Source organism: Pyrgilauda ruficollis, unplaced genomic scaffold (assembly GCF_017590135.1).
Source record: "Pyrgilauda ruficollis isolate IOZ18807 unplaced genomic scaffold, ASM1759013v1 scaffold1, whole genome shotgun sequence".
Classification (NCBI taxonomy): Eukaryota; Metazoa; Chordata; class Aves; order Passeriformes; family Passeridae; genus Pyrgilauda; species Pyrgilauda ruficollis.
Window position 1 is genome coordinate 6,107,115 of NW_024508100.1, and position 12,188 is coordinate 6,119,302.

Sequence of the window (12,188 nt, forward strand, 5' to 3'; positions counted from 1 at the left end):
GCTCTGTCCCCTTGGCCTCAGTGGTGCATGGCAAGTCTGGCTTTGGTGGCAGTGGGATGGCCATGCGCCCACTGTGTGTCAGCAGAGACCACTCCACAGGCATGGTAACAGCTCTGGTAACCCAGGAGCTCTGTGGTTATGAAACATCTCCTTCATGAAGGCAGAACTCAGTTGCAGATCTAATGCCCTGAGCTGCTGCCCTTTCTTTACCCCAGAGAAACTTGCTACACCATCGTCATTACCAGCCATTAAGTTTGTGCTTCATCCACACTAAAACAATAACAGCAGATTAACAGTCATTTGATGTAAGAATAAATGTCATGTTTGCTTCCAGTTGCTTAACAGTGCTGTAAACTAAAAGGATTTTACAAGTCCCAAAAAAGTAGAGCTTTACTTTTTTGTTTGCCAAGCAGCACTATAATGCCATAGAGTTTGCTTTAGGGAAATAAGCGAAGAGGAGATAAATGGCACCTAATAAGCATTTGAAAAAAACAAGTGGAAAAATTAATATGGAAAAATCCTATGTGTAACTTGAAATTTGGTGAAGTGACTATGGCATTATAGATCCATGACTTGATAATCCAACCTTGTTTGCATAAAAATGCTGTGGCATGTTACCTGTGGGAAAAGTTTGCAATTGAAAGCCGAATTTCAACATCTCTTTTTGTCACTGATATATGCAGGATTTTTTGACTTAACCATAATGTTTATATTTTGGTCTAGCCCTGCTTTGAGATAATTTAAATGAATTATGTATTACCAGTTTCAGGGGCAGGCTACGAGCCATAGCATTTAACTTTTAAAAAACTTGATCGATAGATTATTCAGTTAAGGCTATGCAAAACACATTTCAAGATTCTGGATGTTCTTATCCTTCGATTTTCTTTTTTAAAGCATCATTAAAAGAGAAGTTTTCACTTCAAAGTAGGACATTGTAATCTGATATCTATCAGATAGTAATTTTTGATGAGGTGTAAGGAGTCTGAGCCAATATACTATGCTGAAAAAGAATGGGTTTTACAAAAACATATATTTAAAACTGTTGGATTAACAAGTCATTCTGAACAAGCTTTTATGCTTGAAATACTCTACTTTGCTTTCCATTTTTCTTTTATCTGCTTTCTTTGCTCTTCCCCTTGGAGGCAGTGAAAGTGGTCGGAGCACTCCAAGCTTATCCATGTACTCTGACAGCAAATCTTCACCTTCTGTCTATCAGCAGGCTCCTAGGCATTTCCATATTCCAGGTAGGCATTAACTGCTTAGCTTTTGATCTTCAATTTCTAGCACCTGTTTGTTCTCTTCTGAATGTAATTTTTTTTTTTAGAATTGATTTGTGAATTTCAAAGTGCAGAAAGAGAAAATGTCTACCAAGTGAATATCTGTTGTTATACTTCATCTCAAAAATAAAAGAAAGATGTGTGCTCATGTACCTATATGTTAAAAAAATTGCTTTACAGAAGGAACAGATTGAAAAATGTTACCAACAGTATGAAGTTACAGCAGCACTGGGTTAGTGGCTGAACTAGATGATCTTAGATGTCTTAATGATTCTAGGATTTTATGATTTATAGTGCCATAACTGCATAGATGTATTGAGTTTGTGTCAAGGAGGAATGACTGAAGGGGTTTTTGTTGGTTTTTTTTTTTCCCTTATCAGTCTATTATATGAATTTAAGTAATAGTAACATAAACTTCAAAAGAAGCTGGAAGACTTCAGAACTGCAGGAGGTTCATTGTGGCAATCTTTGTATATGTACTCTACTGTTTTCAAGTTCAATGAACAAGCACATTAAACTTACATCCACACCATTTAGCTTTTTGACTGCTAAACACATCTACCTCCTCACTGTAATCCTTTGTTTATTCACATTTAGCTGCTGTGGTTAATGTTTCTGTAAACAGACCACAATTAGGAACTCTGTCTGCTGAAGTCCATAGTACTGAATAAATCTGATGTCTGTACAGTATGAATTGGGAACCCTAGACTGTGGCTCTGAGTGCTTCCAGAAAATTCCTGGAAGGCCAAGTTAGCTATATAATTCAAAGTAAAGACAAATTATAGGATTTCCTAAAACAATAGTTTGTATTTACAGTATAAACATTCATACCTGAACATGTCCACTTTATTTATGAATAATGGAGAAAATCTTTTTCCAAGTGTGACAGTTGTAATAGTCTGTTGTACTCCTATGTGAATTTTCAATAGTGGCAAGTGTGCCAGTTTCTTTTTTGCTGATTATCAAGTATATACTGCTAGTGCAGATGAAACCACCTACTTATCACCCAATGGATGCCACTGAAGTTGTCTTAGAGCATTTTGAGGGACTTAGGGGGATTATGTTGCACAGGCAGGTATAAAGGTTTTCAGCATATGATTCTCTTTCAATAACCAGTGAATGGCAAACCACTGAATAAGTGCAGTCTTGGCTGAAGTTCTTGCATTGTTACTGTTGCTGAGAGGAGACAAGAGCAGTGTGGTCTGAACTGTTTGCTTACTCTTTCACTCTTTCCTTTCTCTTTCCTCTTCCTCAGACACTGGCGCAAAAGATAACATCTATAGGAAACCTCCTATCTACAAACAGCATGGTACAGTCTGCTTTTCTCTGTCGCAGTTTTGTCTATGTGTCTTGGCAAAAAATGTGTATTGACTCCCAAATTCATTTGCTGCAGTCTTTGCATTTCATTATGTCCCTATAACCTCAAATAGAAAAGGAGAAGAAGTGACATGAAAATTAAATAGCATTTGGTATAACATGATGTCCAAGGATACAGTAAGTTCTCGAAAACTGGGAGATATGGGAAAACTGGGATACTGGTATTTTATATGTTGTGATGATTCAGATCTGATAATGAGTGCCACATAAAGTGCTGTGCTATGCCCTGACTGCTGTTCCATGCCCTGTTTTCCCTCTCCTGCCTCTCTGTTCCTGCTCCTCAATATAAATCATTAGACACAACTTCTTAGGCTGAGCAAAAAAAAAGACAGCTAAAAAAGTTTAATATTATAGTAGTGTTTGGAAAAATCATGAACAAATGTAAAGTAATGATCATCTAATGTAAGTCAGCACAGTTTCTCTCATTTACAGAAGCTGATAGTAGGACTGATATCCTGTATTCTGGCTGTGTAATTTATTTTATAGATACTTTTGGTTTCAAAGAGGATTCTAAGCAACAGCTTTATATTTGCAGGGTGGGCATTTTTATATCAGTTTGCTGTCTGTTGAAGTCTGGATTATGTCAGTTTTGCACTGCTGTATGAAGTTGTGCTCATCACTGAAGGGAGCAGATAATTAAACTAGCAAGTCAGCAATCTCAATAGGTTAACAAGAATATATGATTTTTACTTTCTTTTGTAGATTATAGACATTATGAAAGATTGTGTTGGAAATACTTTTCTTTTTTCCTACCAGAGGACAAAACATAATTTACTCTAACTAAAAAAAACCCCAAAACCATAAAATCCAGCAACAACAACAACAAAAATCAATAAATTTTCCTTCCAATAAAAATAATACAAATGAAAATAAAATTTAAAAATATTTATCTTTTGTTCTGGAAGGACTCCCAGCTAAAGCATGAACACATGAGCAGCTGATGCTTCAGCTCCTCAAGCTAATGGGACGCTGAACTAATTCATCCTGAAAAGGAGCCAGAGAACATTCCTTTGTTGAGAAGACCAAGTTTGAACAAACAAGCACAAAAATGTTCTTTAAAACAAGAAGTGCAAGAAGCTCTTCCAAAACATTTGGCTTTAAAAGGTTTTAGTTACATCAGCACCCAACAGATTTGCTGTAGCCACAGCTTCTGTGTTTCTATTATAAACAACCAAATTCAGAATGAGAAAAAGGTGGTGGAAGAATGGAATGTGCAAGAGATCAGGCTCAGAGCTGGGGTTGAAGAGTGTAGGAGCCTGCATGGTTGTGTGTGTGCGTTTGTGTTTTAGCAGTGTTTGAACATCATTCAAAGTTACTAAAAAAGTTTTGAAACCACATTGAGATTCATGGCAGAACCGAGTACCCCTTGTAGTGGTGAAGCTAATGCTCAGTACTGATGAAATTCAGGGCACTTGGATTTATCTGCCAGCAGTGTGATATATCAAACCTTCTCAGGAGCTTGGGAAGGGCTGGTCTTCATGTCCTCACTGATTTTGGTTGTAAATTCTCTGCATCTCTTTGAAGTCAGATGCTCTCAAGATCTTGTGGAAATTTCTTGTAATTTCTGAATTGAAATCTTGAATCAAGCATGGGGTGTTTTTCCTTTGAAAACATCAATATCTCGAAACAAAAGTAAACATTTCCAAAAATGCATCAGACCCTCTCTATGGATTTCTGATTTAATGAGAGCAAAATCTGTAGACATAACCTGGAATAACTTCTTGACTCGCAGTTTAGAGTGTGTTCCCAAAATATCTGTGGACCAGGTTTAGGTCCTTCTTGCAGTGTAGGGACTTTATTCATATTTGAATATTCCTTCCTATTTTATTCCTCAGAGACATCTTGGAAAAATACCCTTGTCAGGATGCTATGAGATAACTGTGAAAACCTTTTTCATAACACTGTTCATATTTCCTAACCCAGCTTTTTTTTTTTCCCCACACTAAATTGAAGTGGGGGGAAGCAGCCAAACCCTCTACAGTTCCAGATTTTCACCTCTAACCTACAGATATTTTCCTTATGGCAGTTTGTCATTTTTTAATCACCACCTCCTCAGCAAAACTAGTCAAGGTCTGGTGTGAGCTGTACAATGGCACCAGAAATTGCATCGTGATAACACTGAAATGCTTTTGGTGGTGGCCTTTTGCCTGTGTTGTTTAGACACAGGGCAGATCCTCTGCAGACATGATGGCTGGGGAACTGGAGAGGGCAGAGTTTTTCCCAACTTGCTGGGAGTTTTTCAGCACTTCTAATGGTGCAATTTAATCTCCTCTCCATCTCTGTCTCTAAGAATCTCATCTGAGCCTTAACTTCTGTGTTATTGTACTCTTTCTCTTACTAATAATTACATTTTCTGTCTACATTGCATTGCACAGGGCCATTTTTCTCAGGCATTGCAGACAACCCCCTTGTCCCATTCATTTCTCATGGGCTTAAAGTTATGCTATGTCCTTCCATTATTCCAGTTTTGCACCATTAAAACTCTCCCCAAACTACCCAGAGGGATACAAAGACAAGTAGGGCTCAAATTTTAAGGATTTACCTGAAATTGTGTGAAATTTGGCACAAAACTTTCTGTAAGACTCTCGAGTGTAACTCGGTGTCTGGAACAATACCCTGGGAAATAAAAGACAAGGAAAAACACATTCAGGGGTTGGGAACTATCTAATGAAGATACAAAAGAAAGTTACAGGGAAATAACCCAATGGTAAAACATCAACTTTTTTTGGGAACATTCTTTAAGAGGACAATATGGGCAGAAGAGGAAAATACAGTCATAAAAATTGGTTGGTCAAGAATTTTGAATTTTAGAGTCTGACACAGTCTCTCTTGCATATTTTATAAAGAGGCAATGCCAAGTTTATTCATAATTTTCTTTTCCGTGATTGTCTGCCCTCTTTGGGGTCCCAGGAGACCCAGGTGTGCTGACTACAAAATATCTGTGTGACTACTTGTACTTTCATGGTCATGGTAACACAGAAGGGGGAATTGGCTTCCCTGTAAGTGATGGCCATAGAAATTTGTCTCTAAGATATGATGTACAATTATTTTTCCTACCAATCATTCCCCAAAAGTTCAAAATGCAAGTTTAAAATCCAGCAGGAACACATTCTCTAAATTCACTGTATACATAAAGAATGAGTATTACTGTAATACTTTCAAAATTATTTCAGTTAATTATGTGAAACCATAGCTGTGTACATCAAATTTTCTGTCAAACTCTATTTTTTAATTGATTTTTCTCCCCCTCTTAAAAATATTCAGAACACAACTACAGTCAAAACAGAAGACAAAAAATAAGATGCATTCTGTTCAAATTTTTTAAATTAATTTAATCTTACAGCAGCAAGACGATCAGAAGGGGAGGATGGAAGCTTGGATCAGGACAGTAAGAAGGTAATGATCAGAAAGAATGAAAAAAAATATTGATAATTCTTGAAGGAACTGGTTTATAAAACACATTCATATGTAAAGGTATTATTTTAAACAATTGAAATAATCATTACTACTTTTAGGTCTTCTGAAAAGACATAGAAAAGCTTAATCTCTCACCCAAAGAGTTTAGAATGTACATTCTGTGTCGATGTGTTTGCGGGTTTTGGGACAAGGGAAGAGATGAATCTGACTCTATATATCTTAGAAGGTGAATAGAATAGAATAGAATATAGTGTTATGTTATGTTATGTTATACTAAAGCTGTATTAAACTATAGAGAGAAGGGAATACATCAGAAGGCTAAGAAAGGAATGAATAATAAAAACCCGTGACAGACAAGAGTCCTGACATAGCCAGACTGGGACTGATCATCAAGTAAAAACAATTCACATTAAACCAATCAAAGATGCACCTGCCACATTCCAAAGCACCAGATAATTACATTTATTATTGACATTTCTTTTCTGAGGCTTTTCAGGAGAAAAATCCTGGCAAAGGGATTTTTCATAAAAATATCATGGTGACAATTCTACAGTAAAGAGAAGGAGGGATATTGAGATTAAGAGCAATAAACTATGGATTTTCACTGGGTCTCAACATGAACATTGGTGATTCAGCTAATCCTGCAGACATAGGGTGCATATCAGCCTAGAAGAAAAACGTCAAGAGCAGATTAATTATGAGAAAATTACATAGGGCATCTTCTGAAGTGGGGCACAGTGGGAGGCTTCATGAACAGAGAAACTATCACCAGCCCAGCTGAAAATTAAAAGTTTCTGGTAGCTGTGATGTCTAAGTCATCATACAGTCAGCTTTTATAATTTGATAAAGGATGGTACAAGCTGCGGTGAGCATTAACAGACACGCAGCTCACAAGGCATGTGAGACAGCCGAGGTAGGAGAACTGCCTGCCGGTGTTAAATCCTGTATCTCATAACAGGCTTTTCCTCTCTGCAGCTGAAGAGCAGCTGGCTGATCCTGAAGGGGGATCTGGACACCAGAACCAACTCCCCGGACTCGGAGACGCGCTCGCTGTCGCTCACCGCGGGCAGCGACAGGGCGCAGGAGGGCACGGCCGCGCCGTGCTGCCGTGAGTGCTGCTGGGCACGGGGTCCTGCTGCAGCCCCAAACTCACTGCTCCTGGCTGCCTTTTGCTTCGGCCCTGCCAGAACCACACCGTTTGTCTGTTTGTTGTGCCGTGGCTTGTGAGCGTTCAGTGCCTCCAGACTCTGATGGTGAAACTGTTTGTAGTTTCTTATTAGTGAAGGGAGCAGCACTGCCTGTGTGAATGAACTGCTGTCTCTTTGGAGAGCAGAGATGCCTTACCACAAAAACCCACTCCTCATGAAAGTGCCCATTTATTATATGATACCTATTTTCAGTAGACAGGATGGCAGTAGCAAGCAGATTTTTCATTTGTGCTAATTAGTCCTTCACACAAACTATGTATTTTGAATATTGATGGAGCCATTCCTTCTCTATCATGATACACATAAAGATTTCCTTGCTCCAGAGGTTAACTTAGGCAATTTTTTTTTTGTTATCACTCGCAGTTATAAGGTCACAGAAATATTCCAGGTGGGAAGGGGAATAATTTTGTAACTGGATACTGGCCTGGAGACCATATGCCCATGCTAGCCATCAGTACCAAAAAGCATGTTCTATACATTTCTTATTACACATTTCAACAAGTCAGAAGCATTACTATTGGGCCTGAATTTTGCTTTTAAGTTACATTCATGACAAAAAAGAAGTTTAATGAATTTTAAGAAATAACAGGGATGTTCCTGTCCTTGCCTCCTCCACTTTACCCCATGCAGCAGTAGCAGGTCATCCAAGGTAAATAAGCTGGGGAAGAAGTTTTCCAAAAGAATGCACCCAATGCAAGGCATGTCTGGCAGCAGGGCTAGGATGTCAGTGTTGTGGGCATTTTGGTAATGTGATAGTTGGCTCCATCAACTTATATTAAGGAAATTATGGCTTAGCTGTGCAAGGAAGAGGGAAAACAGATGCTACGAAGTCTGTCACAAGTCTGTAACAAGATAAAGAAGAAAATTTATTTTAGATCATCAGTCTCACTGGTCTAGCTTAAAGGAATTTGATAACTTAATCCTCACTAGAAATCACAGACATGTGCACAAGGTGTACTGCAGGATTCCCTGTGCAGGGGAAACCAAGTCTGACCACCTCACACACTTAACATTTGGAAATTGTAGCCCATGAATGAGCACCTTTGAAACCTTTCATTGTCATACACACATGGGGTATGTCTGGAAGCTTTATGGAGTAGATCTGATACTCTTCTACACATGTTTTGAGAGACCAGTCCTTAAATGAAGATTTTAAGCAGGGAGAAGTACATAGCACATCAAGAACTGTTATACAGGAACAACATATGGTGTTCATTTTTTCCCCTGAGAATGTTGCTCTACCTGTCACTCTGCTATACTAGCACTTCTTTCATATTTTTGATAATCTTGGGAATGTGGAACTATTAAAACTAGAAATGCAATAGGTAATTCACACCTCTGTGTCAGGGTCAATATCCCATTTGTGCCAATATAGGTTCTGTTGTTCATTTTCCATTGCTTTTTATCAGCATTTCTCTGTCCCTCATGAAAGTTGACTACATTACCCAGTTAGCAGCTACAAGAAATGAAATTGAGGAAGTTTTATCTTCCTGAAATTTACACTTTTCCTTTCCTTATGCTTTTATTCACTTACCTGTGGACATCCTAATTCCTTCTCTATTCAGTGTTTCCCTATTTAGTTCTGATTATTTATAGTCTGTCCTATGTCCCCCATTGGCCACAGAAAAGTAGCATCTCTACCTCTTGCACTTCTGCTTGAGAACTCTGGTTTTCAGCCTCATCCCTGTAGCATAGTCAGTAACTATCAGAGAAAATAAACTTGTTAGGTGTAGGTTTGGTGCCAAGTGGTTACATGCAGAGTGGAGGGAGTCAGCAGGCTGTGAATTGGTAGTGATGTTTCCAGATACGCTGAGCAAAAAACCCTGCATTTTTCTGTCCAGCCTCTGAACAAACTGGAAAAGGGTTGTTTTGCTCTAGAAGAAATTTTGCCATATTACATTACTTAAATGCCCAGGAGCATACAACTAACAACACATCACATCAGTGTGAGGCCTGTGCAATCAACAGGCAGGAGTGGAGATTGTGTCTCCTTCCATCCACCTGTGAAAATGGATCTTTTTTCTGTATATGTAGATGTGTAATAGCTAATCATTTGCCATAATTCATGATTTTAAGTGTTGTGTATTTAGGAAAGCAGGCATCTAGGAAGGCAGGTAACCCTTGCTGTTGATGTGTCCATGGTGTGCTGAGAGGTGAATGTCGTAGTGGACAAAGCAGGACCAGACCCCTGCAGAGGGTAGCTGATGTTCAGACAGCGTCTAATCCAGAGGAAGGTAGCTGGATCAGCGGCTCTCAGTGCTGTGTTCCGGGCCGTTCGGGCTCGGTTCTGCGCTCCGCTTCTCCGGGCGGCCACGCGGTGTCGCCGCGGCTGCGGCTGCAGCTCCGCCCGGCAGCTCCGGGAGAGCTCGGGGGCGGCTCCGGGACCGCTCCGGGAGAGCTCGGGGACCGCTCCGGGACCGCTCCGGGAGAGCTCGGGGGCAGCTCCGGGACCGCTCCGGGAGAGCTCGGGGGCAGCTCCGGGAGAGCTCGGGGGCAGCTCCGGGACCGCTCCGGGAGAGCTCGGGGGCAGCTCCGGAACAGCCCCGGGAGAACTGCGGGACAGCTCGGGGGCAGCTCCGGGAGAGCTCCGGGCAGCTCCGCACCTGCCTGGCTCTGCTGCTAGCGCCTCTTTACCTTGGGGCAGTGCTCCTCGGTGACCGAGTGTTATTTAGTGACAGAACAAACCTCAGTCGCCCATCTTCACTGTAGCCAAAAGATCGATCTGCACGCTGATGTCCAATACAGCTTTCCAATATTTATATGACAGCTTTGTTGCAGATACAGGCATTCTATTGCACAGGTATTACTTTACTCTTTGCTCTCTGCTGGCACTACCATTCACATAACAGGCAATTAAAAGGTTTCTGTTTTGTTATTTTATCTTCTCTTAAATATAAAAACTGTAGTTGCCCTTCTCCAATGGTAGGAGGTATTTGGCTTGCAATTCAGTGTGAGCCTGTTGCTTCCTGTTTAAGTACATTAAGTGCTTTGAAATTTTTTTTTCCATCCATCAGTGGTAGGAGGTATTTGGCTTGCAATTCAGTGTGAGCCTGTTGCTCCCTGTTTAAGTATACTAAGTGCTTTGAATTTTTTTTTTCCATCCATTTTTTTTTCCCATCATGCCAGTGATTCACTGGCCTACCCCTACTCCTTTAGCTTTTCATCCTTGCTCAGTACTGCACTTTCTGTGCCCTGGATGAAATACTCCTGCAGTGCTCAAGCCCTACCTGGGTTGTCTTTCACCTTTGCTGAGTGCTGAGTACTGACACAGTGCAACTCCCAGTGATCCCATTTCTTCTTTCCTTGTTCTCCTTTTATTTGGATAGCTGGAGAAACTTTTTGCTATTTGTTTTAATATCATTTTCAATGTTTAACTCAGCTTGACTTCTGGCAGTTTTCAGTTTATCTCAGCACATTTTGAGCTCTCTGCTGATCCATCTTTTGCTTTTTCTTTCTGCATGCTTATTCCTAATAATCTCCTTAGGGTATTTATTAATCCAGTAGGGTCTGGATTCCCTTCCTGCATTCCTCTTTGGACAGAGACTGCTAACAATTTTGACAGAAAGAAGTATTGTACATTCAGTTCTTTGAGCTATCTGGCTTCTGTAACTCTTTCCTTCAGTTTTACATAATGTCCTGTACTGGAATCAGGAATGTTTATTACACATGTGTTTGTTCTTCTATTGTTTAACTTTTAAACTTTCTTATTAAAGTCTTAATACTAAAATTAAGGCATTTCACTTGTCTCATAATGACCACACTGAGTTTCATCACTGTATTACATCATTTATTCATGGTAACACCACTTTGCCAGTTTTCTCCATCTTAAAACTTTCTTTCACTTGGGTGTATATACTCTGGCTGATTTACTTTATCCACTGCTGTATCTTTATTTTTGCTTTTTTCCAAGAGATGTTTTACAAAAAGAAAAAGAAAAAAAAAAAAAGTTGTTATTTTTTTAAGTGGTAGGGTATCAACCCATCTTTTTTAAGAAACAAAACCATAACCCAGAACTCATATAGCACATTCAGAAGTGATGATCTAAATCCCTTTAATTCCAATTTCAAGTTATGATTTAACACCAATCTGGAAGGCAGAGATTTCACAATCTCAAATCACAAGCTTTGCATCTTGTAGGTACATGAGGCTTCCATAATGTGAGCCCCACAACTCCCTCCACATTGTGCCCCTGGCATGCTGCTGTTTCTAGATACTGTTACACATGTTCATGTGCATGAAATATGGAGAAAAGATGAGCATGGGTCAGTTATATCTCATCTCATTGATAGAATATTTGCATTGATATCTTGCATTGCTGTTTCTGGATGTTTTCTTGGATTCCCTGTTGATATCTTGCATTGCTGTTTCTGGATGTTTTCTTGGATTCCCTGTTTTAGTAGGCTGTGAAAGATTTACCTGTATATTATGTCTTTTACAGGATTTCCATATTCTAAGTCTGCTTCTCTGCCTGGCTATGGAAAGAATGGCTTACATCAAGTAGGTACACATTTAAATACAATCTCCAGGGAATAAGGCCTCATAAAAAGCTCAGTAACTAGTTGAAAATCTACACAGTAATAACACTTCAAAGGTGTTTTGGCTGCCAGCCCTGTCTGACAGATTCATTCCCTAAGTGGGTTACAGTTTGTCTGTCTGCAAGAGTAAGACTGACTGAGGCTTCTCCTTTTAATTGTGTGCATTGTGAGCATTGGGAATCTTGATTCTCCTCCCTTTCAAAACAAACGAAGATCTGAAGCGTACAGGCTGCACATATTAGTCATAGGATAGCTTGAATTAATGATAGAGACAGGCCTATAATTAGGCAAGTAATGATCTTAGAGCAAAGGTGGAACAGCCCACATCCATTGCATTCCTTGAACCATCTATTCTGTTTATTCTAGTATGAATG

General features: G+C 39.6%; 1 protein-coding gene across 3 annotated transcripts in view; it reads left to right on the forward strand.

Annotated features, from left to right (window-relative positions):
- Positions 1-12,188, forward strand: part of ABLIM2 (actin binding LIM protein family member 2) — a 128,969-nt gene that overhangs the window by 99,824 nt on the left and 16,957 nt on the right. For all 3 annotated transcript variants that reach the window (XM_041470712.1, XM_041470620.1, XM_041470795.1), the window contains exons 13-17: positions 1,143-1,244; positions 2,533-2,586; positions 5,998-6,050; positions 7,047-7,179; positions 11,718-11,776. In XM_041470712.1, coding sequence (XP_041326646.1) covers positions 1,143-1,244; positions 2,533-2,586; positions 5,998-6,050; positions 7,047-7,179; positions 11,718-11,776 — 401 coding nt within the window. The remainder of the gene's footprint in view (positions 1-1,142; positions 1,245-2,532; positions 2,587-5,997; positions 6,051-7,046; positions 7,180-11,717; positions 11,777-12,188) is intronic.